Source organism: Fringilla coelebs, assembly GCF_963513975.1.
Source record: "Fringilla coelebs genome assembly, chromosome: 1".
NCBI classification, from domain to species: domain Eukaryota; kingdom Metazoa; phylum Chordata; class Aves; order Passeriformes; family Fringillidae; genus Fringilla; species Fringilla coelebs.
The window spans coordinates 100,076,584-100,103,784 of NC_140028.1; the positions used below are offsets into that span (position 1 = coordinate 100,076,584).

Sequence of the window (27,201 nt, forward strand, 5' to 3'; positions counted from 1 at the left end):
GTAATGACTCTGGTCCTATATGCTCTGCTTCACTTTAACGAATCCATCCTTTCCTTAATTAGGAGTGATTTTTATCAAATCCATTTGTACTTTCTTTTTTTTTTTTTTCCCTGACTGTATTTATTAATCCAAATGACAGCTTAATTCAACATCTGTACTGTGAAAAACTATAGTGGAAGCATATTGCTTTAGTACAGAAAAGACTTTTGATGCATTTTGTATTTGCTGCACATATTGAACAAATGTCTGACTCTGAAAACTAAAATATCAGTAATCCTGTTAATGGGTGTTTCCCAAAGCACAAAAAACGTAAGATCCATCAGCTGTTCAGAAAACAAAATTTAATTTATTGTAAAGTTCCTGAAACAGTAAACACCTTATCAGAAGAACAATGAACTGGCACTATTTCTTTAAAATGTTGAACTCTCTTCCAGGAACACCACCTGAAATATTTAAGAAATCTTAAGCCACAAAGTAACGTGATGCAAGGCCCATCTTCCTCCCCATCCCTTGTGAGCACCACCAGTGGAGAGTGGGCAGAACTTTTATTTGCATTTGTGACCTAACAGCTCTCAAGGGGGATTCAGGGGGTAGATCACAAACTGGAATTCACCCTTTTGTGTTTAGAGACCTGCATACAAAAATGTGACACATGAGACAAATCACAATGCAAATTCCACTTTGGACAAAAACAAAAATATTGTTTTGTAGAACATTTAATTTAGCAACTATAAAATCTATAAGCCTCTCCCTTAAAGAGGTGAATATAGCAACAAGAGGAGACAAGGCTGTGCTTTTCATTAGGACTTTCTATTTATTCTAACAGCTGAAAGAAGGCCTAGGCTTGGACTTACCCCTCCTGTTGATATAGTTCATGGGTCTTCATGAACCACAGATAACACCTCCATAGAAACATCTGCCCTTCCATTCCTTCAGCATCCTGCATCTGAGCAAACAGCAGCCATGCTGTCCATGCTACAAAGGCAGCCAGCATGTGCTCAGTCTGGAGAGTGGGGACTGGGAGAGCATTGCCCACAAGGTCCAAGGAGCTGATTCTTTCCCCACAAGCAGCCCCTTCCCCACCATCACAGCTTTTCCCAAATGACCCGTGTACACACACACAGTCCCCCATATTCATGGAGCTGCAGAAAACCAGCTGTTCCTCACAGCTCTTGGTTTGCTCCCAGTTTTACTGATGTGTCACTTCACCCACAACTGAGCTCCTCAACAACACTGGCTGAACTTCTTACTGCTCAGGGTAGGAACACCTCGCTTGCAGCTTTACCCTCACTCACAGTGGAACAGGAAGAGCCTCAAGGGTGTGGGTGATAGTCCTGCAGTTAAATGTTACAGAAAATTTTCCCTGTTAAAGGGTGACTCTAAGATCCTTGTTTATAACTTACACTATTAAACCTTCACAACTCTATACAAATTCTTAATGATGTTAAAAAACGGGGTATAAAATCACCTTAAGGCACAAAGAGTTAAACAGAAATGCAGCCCACTGGAAATCTCAAAGCAGCCAAATCAAGAAAAGCTGGCCTTGAAATAAGTATTTCATGTATACATCTTAAGCTTCACTGTCATACATTAAAAACAAAAGGTATACTGCTCAGCACCTACTCTTTTCCATTAGTACCAGTCTCAATCTGAGACATGATCTGTGGTTACAGAGAGGAAGTGAAATGGGATATATATATATATATTGCTCAAATAGTTTGCTGTGGGCAACCAGGTATTGTTACACATTTACGTGTGCAACACTGGCAACATTGTTCTGTAGGGGTAGAATGTGAACATGCTTCAACCTCACTGCTCTGCTCAACTTAGTAACATATGGAAGTGTGGATATAAGGGAAAAAAATGTCAAAATGGCAATGACAAAAGATAGGAGAAGTTGCAATCTTGCACAGAAGAATTCCATGAATCAGCATCCCCTCACCCAAGCAAATTGTCTTGGGCAAATGACTGGAGAGTAAAAGATGGCCATAATGGCACTGTCCTGCCTAACAAAGGCTGAAACAGATCACATTGTAGGAAGGGTCAGCTCCTATCTGTGTCCAGAAACACCCAGCTAACACAGATACACTGTTGGCTCAAAGATTCTCCTGCTGAGAGCCAGCCAGAGCTGTCCAGCAACAGATTCCTTTCTCCAAAGCATGAGAGGCATCTCTGCATTGCAATATATAACACATCCAAACTCAATTCTGAGCACCACTGGCTATTTTATATGAGCATCTTTGAGGAACGAGAAGCTGCTCTACCTACTTGAATACTCAATAATATGTAATTCCATGAGGGAAGAAGCTTGATAGAATAATTTAATTTAGATGCAATTTCCCTGATGTGGCTTGAAGTAAAGGTAGCCCAACCTCTGGCAATGAAGCCTTATGGAAAAACTACCCATCGTCCCACTGCTTTTGGTTCAGCTTTCTTCTGTACTAGTGCTTTTCCCTCACCTTTTCAGCCACGCTGATCAGATCACCCCAGTCCTGCTGCTCTTATTAAGCCATTCAGTTTTTGTGTGAAGGAGGAACTGTAACATTAGCATAAAGCCCTGAACTCCTCCTTACTAAATGGAGTAGAACATTTGATACATTTGAAATTAGAAAAGTGTGTACCAACATGGAAAAAAAAAAAGGGAAAAACTAGCTCAAGAGTTTCTATTCACTGTTTTATAGCAAGAAAACTTTTGTCAGAGTTTATTATAAAGGAACAGCATAAGGAAACCAAATAAATAGTTGAATAGTTAACAGTATGCAATATAATAGTACTAAACTTCCATTACATAAAAATTAAACTTTGGAACAGCATCAATATGAAAGATTTCTTAGAAAACTAGGACTCAGGCCAAGATCCTCAGATCTGTACACTGCAAAAACCACTCAGTTTTGGTGTCCAGTTGGTGCCAGCTTTGTCCTCTGAGGGACTGCGTCCATTGAGAACTATGACCCATCCATACTGCTCCCTAATCCCACCCTGCCAGGCCACATAACATGCTGTATTTCCAAGTGTCTAAGGGAGAGTGCTCAGGAAGCTGGAGGCATGAGCTGTGCTTCACTGTTTCAGAAGAAGCAGTATCTTCTTCCTCATCTGACAGCTATATTGAACAATTGTAATTTAACCTAAGAATGCTCCTTTTCTCCTTAAAGCAGCAGTTAGAGGAACAGAAAGAAGGTAGAAATGACCTCATGATCCCAGTAAAACCCCAGCTGGTTCTGGGGAAAGTGGAATCAAGGGCTGATTAGCTGGACAACCTGTCTAATCTAACATGGTAAAGTCAGTGGAGAGAACTTTAGTACCTTCAGAGGAGCTACATCAGAATGTCATTCTTTTTTCCTCTCATCAGCACTGTGTGGCCACACTGAGCTGGATTCTATTGGCACATCTCACCCAACACAGCAGGGGAAGGAAAATCTCTGCTGGCTCACAAGTGACTGAAATAAGCAAATACATCACCCTCAGGAGTAGGATTTTACTGTGCTCCCAAATACAACATATCTCCAGTACAGATTTCTTTCCCAGTGGGGCATGTGCATCTCTGTCTAGAGAGGCTCAGCTCACTGTTCAGCTATACACCAGAACAGTTTGGGTCTTTGACCTGATGTAAACAAAGAAATACACACAGGATGATTTTGAAATCTGTATGTCAAACCAGGTGATCAAATTCTCCTCTCAAACAAGTTTTAGATGAGCAGACAGTTCCACTGAAGTCAGGAGGCGTTTGAGGAAAACCCAGCATTATATATTTGTATTAAATACCAAAATGTATCCTAAAATACTCCTATTGTCATCTGTCACCAAAACACTTCCAGTGTCAACTTCTCAAGAACACCAGAACAATTAGCAAAAACTCTGTTACCAATCAATAACAACAACGAAAAAAAGAAATAAAAATTAAAAACAAAAATAAGCTTATCCTCTTTGTTAAATTCCTGTCAGCCACTTGAAATCTCATCTCTTCCATGAAAATAAGAACTTGGCACATTTTTTGTATGCCATTTAGAAACACTTTCCTTTATCTAGAACATCTATTGCATATCAGAAATTCACTTGGCTAGAATACTTTTGTTTAGTAGAAAAAACTGCCTTCCAGTTATAGCTATGAAGCTCCATACAGTTCAGTAAATGAATTCTCCTGGTATTTCCTGCAGTAATGGTTCCTCAAATTTAAATCGTTTGGAAATGGCTTTCTGCTCAGTTACTTTTTCTTTTTCTGACTGCCTACATTGTCCTAGTGTGTATGAAGCCACTACAATTAGTTCTTCTGTCACTATTGATTCTTCCTCTCCAGTCTTCTCAGCGTCTACTGATTGTTCAGAGGCAGAATCTGCATCTTTCTGGATGGCATCACTGGTCTCCCCTTCTGTACTCTTATTCCAGACCCTGCAAGCAGGATTTTCACTTTGTTCCAACCATGGATGTTGAAGACATTCCTCAGCAGTTGCCCGGTCCCTGCAGAGGAAGTAAAGTACTAAATAAATGTCCAAATGAATATAAAATTCAGAACCTTGAGAAGATATCACCAAAAATTATTCCAAGGATATGACTGTATTAAAGACAGATAGAACTGTAAATTAAAAAAAAAAGCAGTGACAGCTATCTTTTACCAGAAAAGACCACAGCAATTCAAGTAGATGAACTTCTATCATTTAAAAGAAAGGAATTCATAGCCCCCTAAATATGAGTTTACACATCCATGTTGCCAACCAACTTTTGAAGTTTATACTTTTTATATATAGAAAAATTATCCAACTTCTACAGACTTCAAAAATTCCCATAGACAAGCAGTAGGCAATTTCAATAGCTGACATGTCCCACGAAGAACTGGTAAAGTTCCACAGAAAACACCTGCTCTGTTTGGCAACCTGGAATTTCCAGTTTGCTGCCCATTAAGAAAAGTGTACTAATGAACCAGAAAAGGAAAGGTTCTCTACCAACCCATCCAAGATTAAGGACTCAAAGCTCAGTTCTGTAAAAGACCAGCAAACTACCTGCAAGAAGAATGGGTGCAGTGTTCACTGCTACAAGCTACAGTTCATACACAGTTTTCTGAAAGTAATTTGAGTTTTAATTACTAACACTTGGACATCATTTGGGATATACAAGCTCAGATGGAAACTAAGTAATTGTCTTCTCTTATACATAAAAAATAATAGCACAATGAAATCAAAGTCCCCTTATACTCTAAAAATGAAAACAGTAGCACTTGCTACATTTAAAATTAAGTCAGTCTGACATATTAGCATATACAATTGTGTATTTTACTTACTCAGGTTTCTTAACCAGCAGAGTTTTGATGAAATCCACAGCAGACTCTGATACAAGGTCAAAGTCCTCTCCAGAGTAACTTACATTCATTTGAGATATATTTAAGAATGTTTCTTGCTTATCATCCCCCAAGAAAGGTGATATCCCTGTTAGCATAACATATGCCAGTACTCCAATGCTCCTAAATTTAAAGTAAAAAAAGAAAACCGTTTTTTTAGTTAGCCTTTTTTTCTTAAAGGCAAATAAACAAAAAGAATCCCCAAAGAACAACCCTTTTCAGTAAAGTTAGGATGACCATTAATTTGTTCAACTTACCACATATCAGTTGCTGTACTGATTGGGTCATAACTCAGAATTTCAGGAGCTATTCAGGGGGGAGAAAAAGTGGGTTTTGTCATATGCAGACATTACATTACAGCTAAAAAAAGCAATAATGGTCATGTGGTAAAATTTAAGATATGCCATTTGAAGCATGACAGTCTTTTGAAATCAAGATACTTCTATTCAGGTTATTTAAGTGGTTTTTAAGTGTAAAATTTTTTTTTCCTTTTCCTCTTACTACCATCTTCGGAAGCCAGGCCAGTCTCCTTCCCAATTAAGGAATCTGTATACAAGTTTCTTGCAGACAAAACAGAAATAGCCAACATTGCATATTGCAGCACTGTAACCCATAACTATGAAGATATACCACACAACTGAAATATATTCTCAAGTATATTTTCAAGACCTGGAGTGGTTTGGTTTTTTTTTAAAAAAAGAGAAAACCTGCACAGACTAAAATATTGTATTCAGAGACTGAGTATGTGAATTTAAACTTTTAATACAAGTAATACTTGTTATGACTGCTGGTAAGACTCATCTAAAGTGTGTCTTCATCTTCAACATAAGCACACAATGACTGGCAAGACTTGTCAGTTCTACCTTTGGCAGCAGTACCAGGTCCAAGCAATAAGTCGATCTTGCGACACAGTAACTCCACAGCCAGGCTGGCATGCTCCAAATCCTCTTTTCACTCCCCAGAAGCCTGCACTATTCATCACTCCTATAGTAACAACTTACCTACGTATTCTGGAGTTCCCATGATTTCTCTTAGTTCCTCACTGCTCTTCATTATCCTGGAAAGGCCAAAATCTACTATCTTAATGTCTCCCAGAGGAGACTTACTGGTGAGAAGAATATTTTGGGGCTGAAAAACAAGAGGAGGAGACTTTCAGGATCACAAAAAATGTCTTTGACATCATATTGCATGATTATTTTAGACCATGAGCAACAACAGTGCCTCCCATAACAAGTATGATACCCTGGATCATTTATCTATTTCCCCCAAGGTGATTTTGAAGAGACACATAGGCTAAAAGGAATGGCAGGATTATAAATTTAAAATTAAGAATCAAACCTTTGTTAGCTCAGAACACATTGGAAATACATGCCAATAGCTGTCATTAAACAATAGTATGCAAGCACCTCCACACTTGTACCTCTCTAGTCCTTTGTATCACCTTTTTTACTCCTCTTGCTCCTTGATCCTTCCAATAGATGGTGCAAAATACCTCCCTTCGAAGGTTGTCCAAAATCACCCAATCATTTTAAAAACCCTGAACACACAACTATTTTGACTGCACCTGTTTAAAGCTCTGTTGCAACCAACCTGAATCCTGTTCAAAGTACAAACAACTGTATTACAGAATACTAACTGAAGAAGAGTTTTAAAAAAATATAGCAGCCTGAGAAACAGGTTTTTAAGAGCATCACCTTTGGATAAACTTGTTTGCAATGACGTCACTAGATCTTGGCTGTCTTCCTTCAAAGCACCTTTGTGGTCATTAAGAAGTTCCTTACTATTTTAAACGCTAGCTTGATTTAAAAAAGAAAAACTTTTGCAACTGAAGCATATTGTTGCCAAAAAAAAGAAAAAAAAAAAGAGAATAAGGTTTGACTTTCCCAACCCCCAGACCAGTGATCACACTGGGTTTTATCATTAACTTCTCCAAATGGTAGTGCTGACAATTGGCACTGCTTTCATGCTTCTAGTGAGCACAAGTTCCATGAAAGTGCAGAAGTCTGTTGGGAATCTGGATCATCTTGCATCAGAGTGGTTGAAAAGGAAGGAGGACAAAAGTAAGAACAGCAAAGCAATCTCTGATAATTCAGATGGAGTAACACCAACATTTATACTCTTTCCCTAATCACAGATCTGCTCTGTCCTCCATCTCCAGAGTCACTCATGAAGACATGCTCTCACATGAACAGCCTTGCTTTTGAGTACAGAAATAAACCTGGGCAAGAACATTTTAAAAAATGTTCTCCTCACTGCAAGACCTGAATATAGCCAAGTTTTTTGATTCCTCTACAGAGTTAAAGTGTTACTTGAAACTGACTCCATGATGTTGTCAACTTCTTTTCTGTTTGTAAACCTACATATTAAGAACAGCTCTTTTTAAATTTTCTTTACAAATTGGGATCTGGTGGCTTTACAAAGGCTTTTGGAGAGGCACATTCCCACATTCTTTATAGTTCAGATTTGTTCTTCTCTATTTTTATTAAAAAAGCAAACATCAAAAAAAGCTGACTCCCTCATTACCTTCTCAGATGTTATTCCCAGTGAGAAATTTAGTTATGAAGAGTCAAATTAAAAGCATGAGAAAAGTAGTTTTTCCTCTATATTTAAATGAGGAAAAGTTTTCAATGGAAAAGTTTTGTGAAACCCTTCAGCCCTGTATTTGAACATTTTAGTAGATAAAGCAGTTGCCATTTTTACTGTTTTTTAAAAAAAATTTATTATACAAAACACACCTATGCAGAAAAAAAAACCTGTCTACAGTATGAATTGAGTCATAACTCTGAATCAATTCTTAATGAAATACCAGTCATTTTCTTATTGTAAGGAATCATTATGGGATTCTTGTGAAGCACCAGCCTAAATGCCAACATGAAACCTTAAAGAAGCCATAGCTTTGAACACACCATAGTTTTCAGCTTGACACCACAACTCAAACTTTCAGAAAAGGAAAATAATTTCCTCACATCTGTAATACTGTTTCTGTTTTGATTTTACTCTGCTAGAATGCATCTAAGTTTGCCTAATTCCAGTCAGCCCACAAAGAGAGGAGATGCCAGGTGAAGGCTCTCCTGGTGGCCATTCTAAAAGGGCCTTTCACTTTTACCCTCAAGCACTACTGAAACTGTTGATGAAAACCATCAAATGGCAATGTCTGAAGACCTCCCCCTCCACAGCAGCAAAGCCTAAAGGTTCCATTTAGATCCTCCTATTTCTTGTATCTTTAGTTGGTTTCAAGAAGACACATAAAGACTAAGGACACATAATAAAGGTCAGGTTTTTAATCTAATCAATGCCTCACCTCACATAATTTCACTAATGTTGCAGGTTATCTAATTATATAATATTCAAAAAACCTCAGATGCCTAGAAGAAAAGACAGGAATTATCAAAGAAATACTGGTCAGAAACAGAGATACCCCAACTTCATTATGTCTAAAGATACTAAACTAGGCTCATTCTAAAAAAATTAAGGACCCCCATATCTTCTTCCTCAGCCCCCATGACTGCTTAAATTCTCTTCATTCCCAACTACAGTAAGCTTTTACCTAATACAAATTCAAGATTAAGTCAAAGAGCAAATGAGAACACAGAGAAAGGAGACTTCCCTTACTCTGCAGCTTTTAAGCACCATTAAGAGGAGATGAAAGACTCCTGACTACAATCTGTGCACACCCTGCAAATTAAATAGCACCAACACAATACTGTCAAGTGATAATTAATTTGCACTTGGTAGCATCATATTTGCTCTTCATCCAAGTCAAAACTAGGCTACATAATTGTATTTTGCTATTAACAACAAGACACATTTCAACCATCTTTCAGTAGAAACAGGCTTTTGGAAAGAAATGATCAAGTGACAACCTTGCTAAGCCACATCAAAATACCCATTTCTTTCTGCAGTGTTTAGTCTCAAGAAAAATCTTGTTTCTGCTCAGAGGGAAAAAGGCAGCTAAAGCAAGGTAGCTGCCAATGTCATAGATCTGGTTCATTACATTTATAATATAAATATTAAGCTGACAATTACATATGGACAACCACTTGGGTTTAAATTCTTCTGGGTACAGAATTTAACTTTTCTTGCAGGTGCAACATATGGAAAATTGGAAGGACCTTTCCAAAGGGATTTGTAACAGACACAGGGAATGGAAATCTTCAGAGACACAAAGGTGAAACTAATAGTGCAAAATACCCCCATTTTAGCAAAAATTTGTAAAATTTGCTATTGACAAACACCTTGCATAGCAGCAGTAAACACACAGAAGTCTTCCAAATGTCATCACAAACAAAGTACTTAGTAAATTCCACTGTTCTTTAACCTGCAAGTTAAAGCAGCATGAGACATGGGATATAACAGAAGATGAGAACTGTGGGTTAATAAATATGTGGCTGAAGCGAGCATCCAACTTTTTGAGTTCTGTCAAAAATGGGCCTTTTTTAAAAGTCTTGTAAGGCATGTGGATCAATTAATCTTTGCAAGTCATGGTTTTTAATTCTACCATTTCCATAATTTTTGTTTGCCAATACTCTGAAGACTTCCATAAACCTTATTTTGCAAAAGACTGATAGTTTTATAAATTATGAAAATCATCCCACTGCGAGTAGGACTCCAATTAAACACACACTGCACACTGCAGTAATGTATAAACATGCTAATTAACCTCAATCACTACACAACTTCCTCTGCTAATGACCTTCTGTAAGGCAGCAAAACAATGCTGGATTTTTCAGTGAGAACTGTATACGCTCCATGTTATAGCATAAGTTTGCTGACCAGTTGGTAAGCTTTTAAGTCAGCTTTTTATGAATTTCTTTTCTGGACAAAATCTGTAATCAACATCCTAAGTCTACTCTTACAAATAAGTACTGTAGCCATATAAAACACATCATATTTCCAGTTACAGATATCCAGCTGGTGATGCTAAGAAACACCACAACTTTAACTACAAACATGTACAAATATATACTGTCCACAAAAGACATTTCATTCTACACATTTTGTTTCAAGGAAATTAAATGGCCAACTACTGAGACATAGAGTATCTTGTTTAAGCATACTGAAACTTTGAGGAGTTCTAACTGCTCATTTTTAAACTTACTTTCTGAACACTTACTCTCACGTCACTTACTAAAAATGTTTCATTAATTCTTTTAGTGCAATTATTAGTATTCTGTGTGTATGACCTAATCAAAATTTTAAAGAATCCTACATATAATTTGAATAAATGTTTGGAAAACCAGGCAGATGACATATTTGTGTGCAAATAGGATTCAGCTGCTTTAGCTGATGAATGGTTCATGATGTGCTAAGTTAATATATGAAGTCCATACAGCTTGATACTGGAATCTACTGGTAGCTTTATAATAGTCCAAAAATATGGCTAAGTGTAAGTAAGGATCTCAGCAACCAAACAAACATGCAGCAGCTGAGAATATACTTAGTAAATAAAAGAATAGGACCTGTAAAAAGAATTTCAAAAAATGTAACGCAAATTACTTTTTAGACTGCATTGCATAGCAATAAACTAGCTCAACGTCGTAATGACAGAAGCTAAAGAAAATTAACTGGAGCTTGCTGCCCATAGGAGAGGTTTGTTCTCTGGATCCCTTTTACAACTCCCTTCTTGACCATAAGATTTCATTTGATGGCAACTGTACTTGTCACTTGATTTGGGTCAAAACTATTTTTCAATAAGAAAAAATACTTGTTTCAGCAAATCATGATTATTGATATAGCAAAAGGGTGTCAGTCAGCTGTTTGGCAGCAAATGACAGACATTTAAATTCGGTTTTACAATAACTGAAAAAAAAAAAGGAAGAAAATGCTATAAATGCTTAACACATTAATTTACCAGTCCTGTTTGAACATTTCATTCTGAAACATTACACTTTGTTCCACCAGTGTCACTACCACCCTTCTTCATTAAAACTCAAATCAATACAAAAAACAAACCTGGTTTTCAATGCCCATCTAATACCCAGACATTTTTACTGCAATGTAGAAATAAGTCAGTCTTACCCAAAGCACTCATTTGCAATTTAAGGTGCAAAGCAAATTGACTTTTGAAGTGATTACATTTCACTTAATCAAATGAAGTTTATATTTAACATAATCATAGAAACCCTCCAACATGCTTGCAGACCTGGTGGTTACTCTATCCCAAAAGTTTAATTGTATCATTCAAGGTATAATTAGTTACAATTGTGTTCATTAATAATTGGCATTATTGTGACATAAGCAAGAAAGTCGACAGATGAGAAATCAATAAGAAAAATACAGCACCAATCTTACCTTTAAGTCAAGATGAACAACATTGTTTCTGTGCAAGAATGAAACTCCTTCTAATATCTGCTTCATAAGTCGCTTAACATCTTTTTCTTTGAAGGCCTCCTCTCTTTCAGCCACACACTGGTCGAAGATTTCACCTCCAGCAGCACTGTGGACAGTAGGAATATTGTTAGTTCAGACTAAATTATAGCATGCATTTGGCTCTACTCACACCTTTTTTTTTTTTTTGGTATAGGCAATATCAGCAGGAGGTATAATCCAATCATGGTATTTTCAGTTATTAGACATTTGGCAAGGTTTTACAGCCTTGGAAGTGTTTTCTGCAGTATGGCAGCTTTGGAGAGAGGCAAAGATTTGTCATTTAGGTTAGAGAATATGAACAGTACAGAAATTTTGGGGACTACTTTTGAAACACACTGACTTTGCTTTCAGATGAATGCCTCAATTGTTTAAGGATAGTGTTTTCATAAACATTGTGCCTTTTGCCATTCCTTTAAAACTACGTGGAAATTTGGCCAAGGCAAACCTTAGCAAACACAGAGCAAAGCCGCCCCACCTCCTGCCCTCCTCAAAACGCTTTGCACATACTCAAAAGAATGAATGTAAAGTCTGCAACTGAATTGTTTATGAAGTCTCTGGTGTACAGGGATGCATTAAGTTTCTAAACTTCTTTCATCTAAAAATAGCTCTGAAAATCTTAGCTCTCAGCTTGCATCCTCTTTTAATAATATATGTTTAAACAACAGAATAACAAAAAATATAAAAATAACTAGATAGGAATGAATGTTTTTTAAGTACTCTGAAGCCACATGCAGTACCAGCTCTGTCTAGCAATGGCTCTAGATAACTAAAATTGTTTACAATATAAACCTGTAGCATCAAAAGTTAAATAAACTGAACAGAAGCTCCATCTTAAAATAAGAATGGGCATAAGAATGCTAGAATGGGGCCACTTTGCATATGGATTGTTGAACTCCTACTATGAAATCAACACATCCACCCCTTGTTCTGCATGAAATTCTATCATCATCACCCGTTAGGGAAAGCTAGTGAAACCCTCAAGGGCAGAATCCTCTCCAGTTACACCAAACTGTGACATGCAAAAATGACTTCACACAAGCATTAATCTTTACCAATGCATACACACCTACTCTGCCTTTGCTTGCTTTTTTCCAATTAATTGTACTGCCTAGGCTATCCTGAAGACAGCCAGGCACATTCAACATGAATATAACAGCAAATGAGAGTTACACAAAAATGGTGCATTTCAACTGTGTACCCCCAGAAAAAGAACACTTAAATATATTCAAATGTTCATTTTGCCCATAATAACTTTGTTGCTACAGTCCTAGTACTTTCAAAAGCCTCAAAAATTAAAAAAAAAAAAAATTCTGCCCTCCAAGGTATTCTCACAGCTATTATTTTAAATTTTCCCTGCAGATGGTCTTACAAAAAAAAAAAAGAAAGAGGGTTAAATCATACCGTTTTCTAAAGAGTTTTACACTTCTGTTCTATATGCTGGCTAGCTGGTACAGCAGTACAATTTGATTTATTAAACTAAGATTTTCTTTCAGAAAAACTATCTATTAAATAATTATTTTTCTTCTTTATGTATCAAGAGATAGAGCTCAAGAATAAAATGAGTTTTTCAAGGGAATATTAATACTATAATTCCTTTTGAAAAATTTCATATGCCTGACACTATCACATTTTTCCTCAGTCCATTTGTATTTAATTCATGTAAATAGTTATATTTCAGTTTTGAACAGGATTCAAATATTAATGACATTTTAAAAATGAACATCAGCTTGTGTATTCAAATATCCTAAGCCAAATTCCTTGAAAAAGCAGCATCACTTGGATTTTCCAGATAGGAATAGAAAAATATCTACTGCAACCCATAAATTAAACTTTCTGCCTTAAGAATGCCATAATGTGTTACTTGAAGAGTGATTTAATCCCTTGTAGCAGTGAATTATAGTGCACATACAGTGATAACATCTACTACCAAAATTACTAACACGGTATCTTTTATAGCAATAACCCTGGGATTTTGCTGGTAAAGCTCTGCCACTTCAAATAAGGAAAAAATACTTCTGCTATTTTATTCTGTGAAACTGGATTTATACCCAAAACATAGGATCACACTTTAGTTTAATAGACCCACCTGAAAAAACAGTGAAAGTTGAGGGTGGGGGGCCTTATGCCCTGCTTGCTGTACATCTACTTGGTAGGCATCTGTTACAATTTGTTTATTAGTGCAACTTAATTAAAACTGAGGTAGACACCAACGCTAAAATGTAAGCTACGTAGAATTTTAATACTACGCCTAAAGAATTCTGAATTATAGGCATTGGAAGTCAAGGCAATAAAAGGTGAAGCAATATCCCATCAGTGAAATCAAGAGACAGTGCTACCAACGTGAGAGTAGAAAATCCTTGATCCAGAAACTTTATTAGAAAAAAAAAAAATTAAGTCTCTCCCTATACTTCTGAAGATGCCTGGGTTCATCAGCATTTTTAAGAGTGAGACATGCAAATACAGCCCTCACACATGCACACCCACTTCATAACTTACAAGACACTGCCATTCTCAGCTAGCATAGACACTTGGCTTTACAAAAGAGTTTCACATGGGAAGGTGTCTTCCCATGCAATGTTTTGTTTTTTGATCTTAACTTTGCCATTTGGGAGGCTGATGGAACAACTCCCAGACAATTCATTCTGTCCAAAGAATACCACATTCAAACCAGTAACCAGTAACTCTTTACAAGAACACATGGAAATTTGATACTGTAAGACCATTTTGTGTATTGTTGCTGTGGAGCGAGCTTAATGGATTCCCTTAAGCAAAACAGTCAGGGAGCTGTGAGCCAAGCCAGTCACAAGTGGTTGGAAGCACAATGCAAAAATGAACTCCAAAAAGATCCTCCTGCACACCTCTTCCAAGTTTTGCCAAGCTCCTCAACAATACTTTCAACTCAGCTATTTTCCCCAGCTACATTTCAGGGGGAAAAAATCTAACCATAGAAGGGCTCAAAATACCCGGTAAGAGAGTATCACAGCCACGTCACTGTTATGATTTCTGTATATATGCAGACCAGGAGTTCTCTGGTGTTAGTAATATTTACCCATTTTGCATTAAACTGTAGCTTTTCTAATTGTCATTATGAAATAACTTAGCAAATGACTGGGCCAGTCAGAAAATGGTCCTAGGGGATAAAAGCAAACAATTATCCTTAGGACAACAAAGTTTTTAGGAAAACAAGCCATCTTAATCTGAAAAAAAATTTGATAAGGACATATTTAATGGCAAAACATTCTGGAACCTAATGTTACTTAGAATGCATTATTTCTCTAGTACACCCTCCCTTAGCTAAGTGTATGAAAAAATTGTAAGACGAAAGAAGGCTTTCTGAAATTGAAAGCTATGGCAACCATAATTCTTTAGCTGTTTTATTTTACTGATGAAAGTACTGTTGTGCCTTTAATTTCTCTCATTTCAAGTGAAATCTTACTGCTCTTCATCAATGAAAAGCATGCTAACACTTTATAACTACTTAGCAGCATAAGTGAGCTAAAAGTCATTTGGAAGTCTAGAGAACTAATCTTTGTTACATTTATGTTGACTTTAGATTAAATGGGACTACTTATCTTCCTTGAAATAGATCTTAACAATGAACTGTATGAAATTCAGCATCAAACTTCTTTTAAGTACACTTATGGGACACTAACACAGTCATTTAACTTATCATTAGAAAAAGATTGAACAAACCTATTTCAGGGCACCTGAAGAAACGAACCATTCCCCCAGCTTTAATGGATCAGACATTGAGTTACTGTTCTGAAGGATGCAGAAGTACAAATCACCAGAGTACAAATATGTAGACCAATTCCTAAAATACACTTGATTTCAATACTGAGTTATATACAATCTCCAATGGATAAAAATTTAGTTCCTGAATCTTCAACTCTGTCAAAAGTCTTTCTTGAAAGGGTTATCTTTGCAAAATAATGGAAAGTCATCTACCTTCTGAACATGGAGCTTATAGTACAAGCTGTTCACACCACAGTCGTTGTAACACTACCAGAAAAGGCTCGTGCTCACTGCTGCTGACAGCCATACCTCTTTCCTTGGCTAGGCATTGGATAGTAAGTGCACTTACTGGTAATTTTTCCAGTGTAAGGCAATGTAATGTACCAATGCTCCTAAGGCCTGAGAAAACTACAAATCCGTATCTGATGGGAGGACATGGGAAGAGAAGCATCCAAATACATAAAACTGTAGATACTGGTCTTAGAAATTCTTAGTTCTCAGACAAATGCTTTTAGTTTTCTGCCTTCACCTTTCCAATCAGGCAGCTCAAGAACTGAATGAAACACAAACAAAGGTAACTAAGACCATTTGAGAAGTTTTCTCCTAAAATGATTTTAGACTTCAAGTCTTGATTTGAGACTGCTAACTATAACAACTCCACTTGCTACTCAAACAGACAAGATGCAAACATTGGAGCAGCAGTTATTTGTGATTACAGTGGGTTTGCTTTAAGTTCAGTCTGTTGAATCCTATGCCAAATGGATCACTTCCTGCCAGCAGACTGTTATTTTAACTGGTCAAACCTCCAGTGAGTAGGACAATAAATCATGTCCAAGACTATGTAAGTTCCATTAGTATTAATGGGCATAAAAGTCCATTACATTATCCAAATAACTACAGGTGAAAAAACACTTCATCCAGCATATAAAATAAATTGTAACTGTGTCTTCAAATGAAAAAGACAACTTCTTCCTCTTTTTAAAGCAAGTGTAACAGAAACCTACAGTATTTGCACAAGGCTGTGGCTCAGTTCAGAGGCTCTTCATAATAAAATATTAATGATGAAGATTTTTGAAGCTCCGCTTACAGGTTTCTATACATTTGACCCACTAATTACCCACTAGTATCATCTATCCCTTCCCCAGATGTGTAAAAATGTGGTGATAAAGATTTATGAAAAAGACCAGTTCTTAAGCATCAGATACTCTACTGCTCTTTCTTTCAAAAGAAATGGGAAGATGACAGGTAGGAGATTGCATACAGGTATCGAGTCCAAAAGTTACCAAATTTGCTTTTTCTTTTTATACCTGATATGTCAAGTTCCCCAGACTGTATCTGTACCTTCTTCAGCAAAATTCCAGGTTCTTTTCATTCTATTTTCAGTGAAATGCAGAAACATAACTGGCCCACAGATTAATTCCAGGCTTTCTGTTACCCCTTCAGACTTACAAACCCCTTAAATTCTGACCTAAAGACCCTGACTGAGGTCTTGTGACAACAAACCAAAGTCAGAGGCTCTTGTGAGGGTGGATGCAGACAGCCCCAATTTACTATGCCACAGTTGAAGCCAACACTGTAATGCCACCTTGCTTCCCACTGCTCAGCATTTAATATTAACATGGCCAATTTTAAGTTCGTTTTCTCTCAAATATTTATAGTGCTTGAAAGACAACCCTCCATGTAACATTAATATTTCTCTCCCTGAAAGCAAAACATTTCCTGAAGGCAAAACCTTCAGCCCATATGACAGATTCTACATCAAGACAAGAAACTTTAAAATCTCTGCAAATGAAATTAGTGGCCAAGATTAAGTATTTGTTTTACTTCTTCAGGAGATAAAGATCTTCCACAAAGACCATCAAGCTAAATAGAAACTGAGATGCCCTAGAGAAGCTTGCAGTCTAGGTATGTTCTTTAATCCTCTGCATACAGAATGTCAGAAATTCACTAACATTCATACCTGTTTTGTTGCAACATGTCTTTGGAACACTAAAGAAGCATCCAGACATACTTGCTGAAGTCAGGGAAAGACTGTTTTTGTAATTTACAGCTCCAGCACACAGCTATTTATCTGAAATGAGGTATGACTGTTTGATGCATATAAACCCAGTAATTTTGCTAATTACTTAACAACCTAGTTAATACTTCATATTAAAAGAGTTTTGCAACTGTAAGAAAATTGAGTTCTGAAAGAAAACTACGAATTTTGCATCGAAAGTATCACAAAACTCATTGCTCATTTAGATTCCACTGCTTATATTATATCCTCTAAGAACTAGAATATGAAACTGTATTTGAGTTTAAATTTCTGCTAGTGTTTAAAGCAGGTATTTATGAGTCTTCAGTAGCAGCAGTTAAAACCCCAGAAGCTCTGTCACACCTATGTATTATAAAAGATATTGAATATTTCACATATTATTACTTCATTAAGGGCACAATGAAGTTTAAAAAAATGTATTCTAGAAGGAATTTTGCCTTAGGAGTCATGGTCTCATTCCATTTCACTGAACTTTGAAGATACAGTTTCTTTTGACTTCTAAACAAGATGTGCTTGGTACACAAGATTTCTCACCATTTCTTTTTGCTAACAAGTAAGAGAAGAGCTGCACAAACTAGATTTATCTTAACAAACAAGTCACTTCTGAACTATTGAGCCTCACTGTTCCTCTCTTTAATTATTTAAAATCCATAGAACTTAACAAGAATTTGGAGTTCAGTAGCAACAAGCATTTGTCTGAATCTTGGAAGCAAGTGAGATGCCTTACTATCTAAAGCCATTGGCATTTGAGATGAACAGTCACAACAGCTGCAGGAATGTCCATCTCGACAAACTCAAGTAGGGAAAACCACACAGACAAATGCAGAGTCAAGTGTCCTTTTGAAAGAAACTATTCTAAGTCTCAATCCTCCTCCCTTCTTTCCCCAAAAAGAGACTGTTTTAGCAAGTTTTCTATTGTAGAGGGTTTTACTAGTTTTTTTTTAGCAATGATGTTGCTTTGAATACATTTTTGTAACTGGTAAAAAAACCACAGCAGATTTAATCCCATCTTTCCCACTGTCAATGAAATAAACTTCGGTTTTTGAACAGATACTCATTGCTTCTTTCCTCTTCCTCTTTTACATGCAGGGAGTGTACAGAGTTCATATTTCATTTAAGATGCTTTAACTACATAAATTATAGCTCAGCTTTGAAAGATACTACATAATTATGAGAAATTTGTTATAATCTGAAGTAGTTATGAGACTGTACATAACTTCTTGTAATTGTCATTTTCTTAGCAATTCTTCTTGAAGTTCACCAAGGGTAACAAGCAACCAATAATTTTTTTTTTACATTATTCACATTGATACACAGTATTTTTACATTATTATTTTTAAGCAAATGCTGCAGAAAGTTATTCAGGAATTATTACTAATACTTACTATTCCAGGACTAAAATCATCTCTGTCGCAGTTTCATAAACTTCATGCAGGTTAATGACCCAAAGGTTACATTGTGCCAGCTCAAGAACTGCAATTTCATGGATTATTTCCATCCGACAGTCTTGGCCCTTTCTTCTTTTTCTCATGAATTTTGCTGCAAACTCTCTTTCAGTGTCTTTCTGGATACACTTCTTCACCACTGCAAATTTTCCCCTGAAATTAAATAAAAATTTAGTTTTACATGCCTTAGTGACAGCACAGCCTTTATAAATTAGTGTTTCAGGAAACTTTAACCAAATCACTATTAGCATTTAAGATTCAATCTGAATTTAGAAAGATGCCTTGCTGAGTGATGATCCCTGTGTTCAAAACACCCCAGCCCAGAATAATCTCCATGAAACATAAGGAATTAAACCCAATCAATTCAAACAACACAGTTTTCAGAACAGTGAGTAAACAAGCTGTGCTAGGTCCCAAGATTACATTATCCTCCAGACTTTAATTTAAAAAGCTGGCAAAATCAAAATGTACAAATGAGCAATTCATGCTTTCTCTGACTACCTCACAGTAACCCAGTTACTGTGTTCTGAAGTATCCCACCATATCCATGGAAAGAGCACTCTTATTGAATCCTGCTCCATTTGCCATGCAATATCCATACTCTGCATTTTTCAAGATGGTATTTTCACCATGGCGTGTCTCAAATGCTAACAGCTGGAGTTTTTGATTAATAGTTCTCAAAACCCCCTATTTCTACAGTGAGACTAAGAATAAGGAACACAGATAATGCCAACACAATGAAGCAGCCTGACTAAAATCAAGCTCTGCAGCACGATGTTGGCAGCAATGCCAAGGTGAGTAGGAGCACCAGAGCAGAGAGCTGAGCACCGTGCTTAGCCCACATTAATGAGCGTCACCTCGGCAGAGCACACACCTGATGATGCACCAGGCCAGCTCAAACCACACTGCCGCGCTTGCGTCACACCACTTCCCCCACAGCACTCTGGCACAAGTGGCTGCTTTTAACTTCCCTGCCAGAGTGCCACACCACCTGCTCCACTCAGTTCCATTCACGCAGTGCTGATTTTTAGACTAAAAAGGTATTTTAATTAATACCTCTCACCAATGCAATGATGAATTCTCACACTTTGAAGTACAGTAAGCTTACTTTAGCTCTTACCAAACAGGCATAATGGTCATCAAAACTACCTTTTTATTTATATGTAAACATTTTCTTATAAAGCTGCAGGAATAGCTTTCAGATCTTTATTTCTGTCCTTTACTTACTGTAGGGTTGCTGAAACCAAAATAATAGTCCTCATCTATTTTGGAATTACTATGGGTTTTGCCCCTCCTACCTCCAAGCTGAAGTTCATAGAATTAACTACTTCAGCTGGTGTCAAATATTTCACTCTCCCAGCCTACTGGCAGAAGACTGTTATCCATGAAATATAACTGCTAAACAAAGTTGTGGTCGGCTTGCTTTTAATAACCATTTGTTTCAAAATCACACAGTCTAAATGAATCAAGTCAAATAAGTACCCACAAAGTGAGTATTTGCTAGGCAATCTCAATAAAATAATTGGACTTGTAACCACTGATACAGCCACAGTTATTCCTCTAGGAATACTATTTTGCATAAGCACATTATCTACAGCACAGTATGTATTAAGACTAGATCACAGCACAGTCCAGACATCTGGTGAAGGTAGACAAACAGCAAGAATATGCTTTCAATGTCTTGAACATAACTCTTAAAAGAAAATGTTTTTAATTACTAATACATACATGAAGACAAAACGATTGAAGTTTGTAAATGCGTGAAGATAATTTTGTAGCACAAAATTTATGTACAATAGGAAGCTATGCATTTATCAAAAGTGTTAATACACTTGTTCAAGTTCTTAACACCAAAAAACATCTCAAGAAAAAAATGAACCGGTAAGTATGTTGTCAAAAAACCACACATAAAAATAAACTGAGAAGCCCTTTAACAGCAAGTTATTTAAACACCTGATAGATACTAAGCCTTACACCAATAAATCTAGGTCTCTGCCTGGATTCAACCTTCTCTGTTTTCCTTATATGGTCTCTGAATGCACTGCGTACTTCCTCTTGAATGATGCCTTAGTGCAGTCAAAAGCTTTTAATTCTAGCACCAGGACGGACCTGGAGAAAGTGGCTTAGAAAAGTTTGAAATCTCCATAATACAGCTTTCAAGTACCGTGCTGTTTTGAATTACATACAAAATCTATCTGGAAACAAGTTAATTAGCCTAATGAGTACCGATGTTGCGATTCACTGTGCATTAGTCACTATGGAAATAAAACAGTATTCATGGAGCAGCAAGAAACGGCAAGAGCCACCACCACTGTGTGTGGCCACGTATGTCCTGTTTAGCTGAGCTGGCCAGAAGCCTGATAGATGACGTTATTCAAAGGACAGGTTACACGGGAGTTCAGCTGGCTGACAAATACTAATTCCAAATTGTTTCAGACCAAGAATCCTGTCCAAGATTCCTTTTGGTTATGCCTATAATTAGAGCTATTATAACTACTGCCTGTTAGAACTCATCTTTTCTGAATACGATCCCCAAAAAGATCAAACTTGACAAACCTGATGTTTATAACCAGTAGAACTAATTACTGTGCAGTGATCTAGATTCATGTCTGAGAAAATTTCAGAGCTAAGATCCAAAGATAGCATCCACTATATGGATAAATTTTGAAGAATTTCTTTTTGATTGAGACGGAATAGTAGATAAGACATAAAAACAAGCATTCTTATGAAGTATACATTGCATACATTTCATATTTGCTTTTCTTAAAGTCCTGCTTTTCAGAACTTATTATAAAAAAGTATATAAGATAGTGTTAGATCACATCATTGCTACTTTAGTGTATTCAGAAGAGCTGGCAGTGAGAATGTGGCATGGAAGGAATAATTTTGAGATTAAAATTGTAATGCGCATTTGTCAAGTTGAAAACCGACCACCAGACATCCAATCACAAATAAAAATGCTTTGGAGGGAGACAAGAATAGGAAACTCTAAATAGTTCTCAGTCCTCACAAGAGTCTCGAATATTCAAGAATTATGAGTTAAAATAAATAATGTCTGATTACAAAGAAGCTCAATGTCACCTTTTCAGATTGCCAACAGAATTTGCATTGTTTCATTAGGCACACATTATAGCTCTAAGGAAAACTGTCAAATCACAAATCAAATGTCAAATCAGATAAGCAGCACCATTTATATGACACCAATTAATTTTTTGTCCTCGGATCAGAACAACAGAGAACTAACCTTACTAATTTATTTATAATATATAAAAATAACTAAGCTTAACTAAATATTTTAAAATAACTAACTTTATTTTTAAAGTGACCTATAAAACACTGTCACTGTAACAAATGCAGGAATAAGTTCTTTCTGTGAAGATGTTTATTTCTTATAACGTTCAGAAAAAAACTTTTCTGAGATCCACAATACTATATGCAGTTTATTATGTAACTCATATCAAACATTTCTTCTGAAGTGTGGGTTTTTTCCCCCGACAATTTTGAATTTCGACACAACAAAGTGCAGGGATTACATTTCTGATGTTCATGAATATTTTACTCACATAAATTTATTCTCAAATGACAAAACCAACTACTTGCAACTCTTCATTTTCACCTCTTTTCTACTTTTGCTTAGTTCCATAGCTATTTCCCCCCAGCGGTGCTTCTGCAGAGAGCAGCTGAGGACAGCAGTGCCATGGCACAAAACAGTATAAGTGCCATGTACTGCTAAGACACACATCCCTGAAAGCTACCCGAGAAATAAAAGTTCATGCCAGCCTTGTTCTTTTAGGGGGGAAAAAAAATCCAAGACACACACATGAAACTACAGCCACATCACTAATCAGGAACAAAGAATATTTCACACTCCTTGGATGATTACAATATTTCTTATTCTTACCTTTGGGTGAAGAATGAGCTTGTATGCTTTAAGAAAAAAAGGGGAATAAGAAAAAACTGAATTGCATTGGACATATTTATATGTGTGCATATTTTGTTAGAAGATAATTTTATTGTGGATCAATCATTTAAGGTGACCATTACCTTTCAGAAGAAAGACAGACCAGTCAACCTATTCCTTTTTCTAACTCAGCTCTAGAATCATGAGTATTATTTTCTGGACACAAATGATGACTTCCAATATGTGCATTGCTTGTTTCACATAAAAAAAAGCAGAGCAACATTCCATCAACAAACTGAAGAATTAATAGTCTAGTAATACTTTGTCTGCAATTAGGAGTTTTTTCTTGTGGAAAATGAGCAGAGCAACTAAATATAATTATAGTAGACTCCTTAAGGAAGCTCTTGGTAGTAAAAAATGTATTATTCCCCTTTTTACAGTACAATTATGGCTTAAGCACAAATGGTAAGGGGAAGAGTTAAGCAATTGGTGTCTTGTCCTCTGTAAAGGTGACATTGCTTCAAACTAACCTAACTCAAGCTAGCACTGTCTGAAAATATTTAAATCTCAGTGAGGTGATGAGAAGTGGCTCCCTTAAAACAATTATCAGAGGTAAGTTTGATTTCAAACCTCATGCAAGTTCAGATTTGTGTGACAATATTGTGATTCTGAGGACAGTAAAATTATTAAGGCTGTGAATACTGGACCAAAATGTCATATATCAAATAACTTAATTTTAAATCTTTTATTTGCATGTCATGTTAAGGAACTTGCAATAATTTTCTTTCCTGAGCAGCCATTATAATGAAGTTTTTGGTATTTTTCCCAAGTGAACCTGGCTTTCCCAACAGCTCTGTTTCAACAGACTTGCAAGTGCCTGTTCAGCTACTGAATGAGGCAGCACCTTCTGAAGCACGCGACTTCTACATTCTGAAAGCAGTTTTTTCTCCTGTGAGCAGAATTAACGATGCCTGACTTCCCATAGGTTTGCACCCAAATCCCTCTGGTGACACTGTGATCAAGTTCCTCCTAGTTCATCCATGCCTTTCAGGACTGCTTCCCCCAGGAGTTTTGCTCCCGAATGTGCCACCTGTGCCCAGAGTCCCTACCACTCCTCCCAGCATCACCAGAACTATAACGCCTTAACATTTTGCCATGTTCCACTTTCTTCCCACCTCCTCCAAACACAGGAGACCAGAGAACACAAAACGGAGGCTCCATGTGCCCTGGGAAGTTCAACATACACGTGTTGACTGACAGAATGGAAGGCCAAAGACTGCACAAACCTGCCGAGCTCACACAGCAGCCCTGATCTCAGCAAAGGTGAAAAACCTACTTGCTTCTTTCTCCGCGCTCTCGGTTTTAAACACAGTCTATACCAATGTTGTTATTTTCAAATCTACCTAAAGTTCAGCTTTCAAACGGTTTCTCCAATTCTGGGAAATGGGATGGACAAATACAGACCTTGCACAGACCTTCTTCTACCAATCTTAATGCTAAAATAGATTATGTTGTGTGCACAAGGACTGCTTTTCATTGAAGACAAAAACCTGCCATACCTGGCTGCTAATTTGTTCTTTGTAAAGATGAACTCTACCCATAAAGAGAGAATTATACAATTTATGAACATATAAAAGTTAAACCATTTGTGTTAATAAATTATCAAGAAAATTATAAGTGGCAGAGAGACTTTCCACCTACATTTGTAGCAGAGTTGGCAAAAAATCTTATATCAGAATATTTGAGCTGAAGTATTTGCTTTTTAAAAAACAAAACTTAAAACTGTTGAATAAAAAACCAAGCACATGCATACAAATGTAGAGATTTCTATATTCTAAAGGAGAAGATAGTGAAAACACTTGTGAAGTTGAGAAGAGATAGTCTGAACCAAAAATATGTGCAACTGTTTGCAAAAACCATGACAAACACTTAGAACTGCCACTTAACTCATTATAACTACTGGTGCAAAATCACAGCCTTCACGTGAAGGTCATCCTTAAAAAAATATTCCACACAAAAATCCATGCTGCTATTTACTCGTTTAAACTACAGACTAAGACTTGAAGGAGTAGTTAATTCTTGTTCTTAGAGTAAAGCAAATCATCTGAGTTGTACTTTTTTGTTCCAGAAAGAACCTTCATCTGCTCCATGCTCTGATTAGGCCAGTGACTATCACCCGGCTCTGAGGGAAATACTCATTTCATGGAAGAACTGCAAAATATTTTCTGAAGTCGTCTGAACTTCAAAGAAGAAAACCAAACAACCAAACGAAAACAGCAGTGATACCAGGACATTCTGTGCTACACTGCTCCCATGCCTCTTGGACTGTTTCTTAGAATTTAGGCTGATTTGTAGCCTGCATTTAGTTAGCTTCAGTTTCCAGGCCTTGGACATTATGGTCACAACACTCTACAAAGAGCTTTCTCATTCCATGGGATGTTTCTCCCACCTGTTTACCATCTGAATGCTTTAGACCACTATGTTGAAATAGGTATTATTCTACTGGTACATCAGAGTTACTAAGTGAGCATTAAGCTAACACCTAGGCGGCCTAAATATTTGTTACAAGTACCTACAGCACCTGCATTTGCCTTGAAACTCCTCCTTAGCTCCAAAGGGGTTGGTTTTGTCACTGTATAAACGGAGTTACACAGCGAACATAACTTGCAATAGAATGTACATTGAGGACATGTCTGCCCATATATCCGGTGGTATTCTATCTAATCTTTTTTTATTGATAAAGTCTTTGGATGAAGCACATGTAATTCTAAGAATACTATCATTCTTTTAAGAGGAAGTGACAGAATTTCAGACAAAAGTATTGGTTAAGTGGTGCTGAAATTCCATATATGTAGTTCCCAAGATGCAGAAACCTTTTAGTGAGACTTTTTGCTCTAAACCTTGCATTCTATCAGTCATATGTTGAAATTATACATGGACTAAACGTTCCAAACCCAAGATTTTAACCAGCTTTAACTCCTTGAAAAGTTCCACCATTAGATTACTCTCAATCATATGCTCTCCCAAAGGAGCGAAAAATAAATTGTTTTTCCACATCACAGTTTACAAAGCTCGAGAAAATAATAAATACTTTCAAAAAAAAAAAGAAAGAAAGAAAGAAAAAGGGACAGGTTTTCTTCTCCAGTGCAACTCTAGACGAATATCCACTACTCCACACGGGCTCCCAGGGAAGCACAGCATCTCCCCAGCCAGATCGGCAAGGCTGGGGAGCCGAGGATGACTTCTTCAGCAGAAGGAGGGACAGACAGCTGCGAGGTACAGCTGCCTCCCAGCACCCTGCAGCAGCGGAGCCAACGCCGCGGGCACGCCCTCGGAGCTGGCCCAGCGCGGGCAGAGCTCTCCGCCGGATGCCGCCGGACGCGGCTCTACCCCGGCAGGGACCCCCAGGGCTGGGATGCCACAACCCCCCGGCCCCGCTCCTTCCCCGGCCGTCCGGGGCAGCGGAGGCAGCGCTCACCTGCCGAGCTCCCGGCCGGGGCTGAGGCTGTACCGCTCCTGGAAGGGCTCCGTGCGGATGGGCGTACGGATCTCCGCCAGGAGCCCGCCCCGCCGCCGGGATCGCCCGGCCGCGGGCTGAGGTGGCGGCGGCCGGTCACCGCGGGAGCGACCGGGCTGCGGCTTCTCGTCGGGGCTCATGGCGCGGGGCTTCTCCCTCGGCAGGGGGACGCCTTCTCCTTGTCCTCCCGTCTCCCTCCCGGTATCCGTGTCCGTCCCGGCCCGCGCTCCCGCCGGGCGCTGCCGCTGCCGCGGGCTCGCGGAGGCTGCGGGCAGCACGCGCCGGCCGAGGGGCGGGGCGCAGCCGCGCGGCCCCGCCCCTCGCGCGCCTCAGCTCCCTCAGGCGGGCGGGCCTGAGGGAGGGACGGCGGGGCAGCGCCCCCTGGCGGCGTCAGGGAGGGTCTAAATAAACCCCTGGCGGGTCAGTGCCGCTGGTCGGGGTCGAGGAGGTCTAAATAAACCCCGTAAAGCCGAGGTTGTGTCTGAGCAGAGACACAAGGCTTGCCTCCCTTCGTAACTTGGATATCTTCGTGTCACTGCAGCTGGAGGATGCTCCCCCTCTATTCGGCAGCAGCGGGAGCACTATGTCCTGTTCTGGGCTCCTCAGGACAAGAGAGATGAGGAGCTACTGAAGAGGGTCCAGTGGAGGGTGACAAAGATGATCAAAGGTCAGGAACAACTCTCTGACGAGGAGCTCTCTCTGGGAGCTTGGCTTATTTAATCTAGAGAGGAGAAGACAGGAGATCTGATCAATGCATACAAATATGGCAGAGGTGCCTGCCAAGAGGATGGTGCTGGACTCTTTTCAGTGGTCTCCAGTGACAAGGTGAGGAACAATGGCCACAAACTAAAACTCAGGAAGTTCCAG

At 38.1% G+C, this 27,201-nt stretch overlaps 1 protein-coding gene across 1 annotated transcript; it reads right to left on the reverse strand.

The window, feature by feature from the left end:
- Positions 1 to 2,535: 2,535 nt before the first annotated feature.
- STK17A (serine/threonine kinase 17a) lies at positions 2,536 to 26,555 on the reverse strand. The gene is made up of 7 exons (XM_084202062.1): positions 26,296 to 26,555; positions 18,857 to 19,069; positions 11,621 to 11,765; positions 6,331 to 6,457; positions 5,587 to 5,635; positions 5,273 to 5,452; positions 2,536 to 4,455 (listed from the first exon to the last, which is right to left on the reverse strand). The coding sequence occupies exons 1-7, from the start codon at positions 26,472 to 26,474 to the stop codon at positions 4,122 to 4,124; spliced, it is 1,227 nt and encodes a 408-aa protein (XP_084058188.1). The 5' UTR covers positions 26,475 to 26,555; the 3' UTR covers positions 2,536 to 4,121.
- Positions 26,556 to 27,201: the final 646 nt, after the last annotated feature.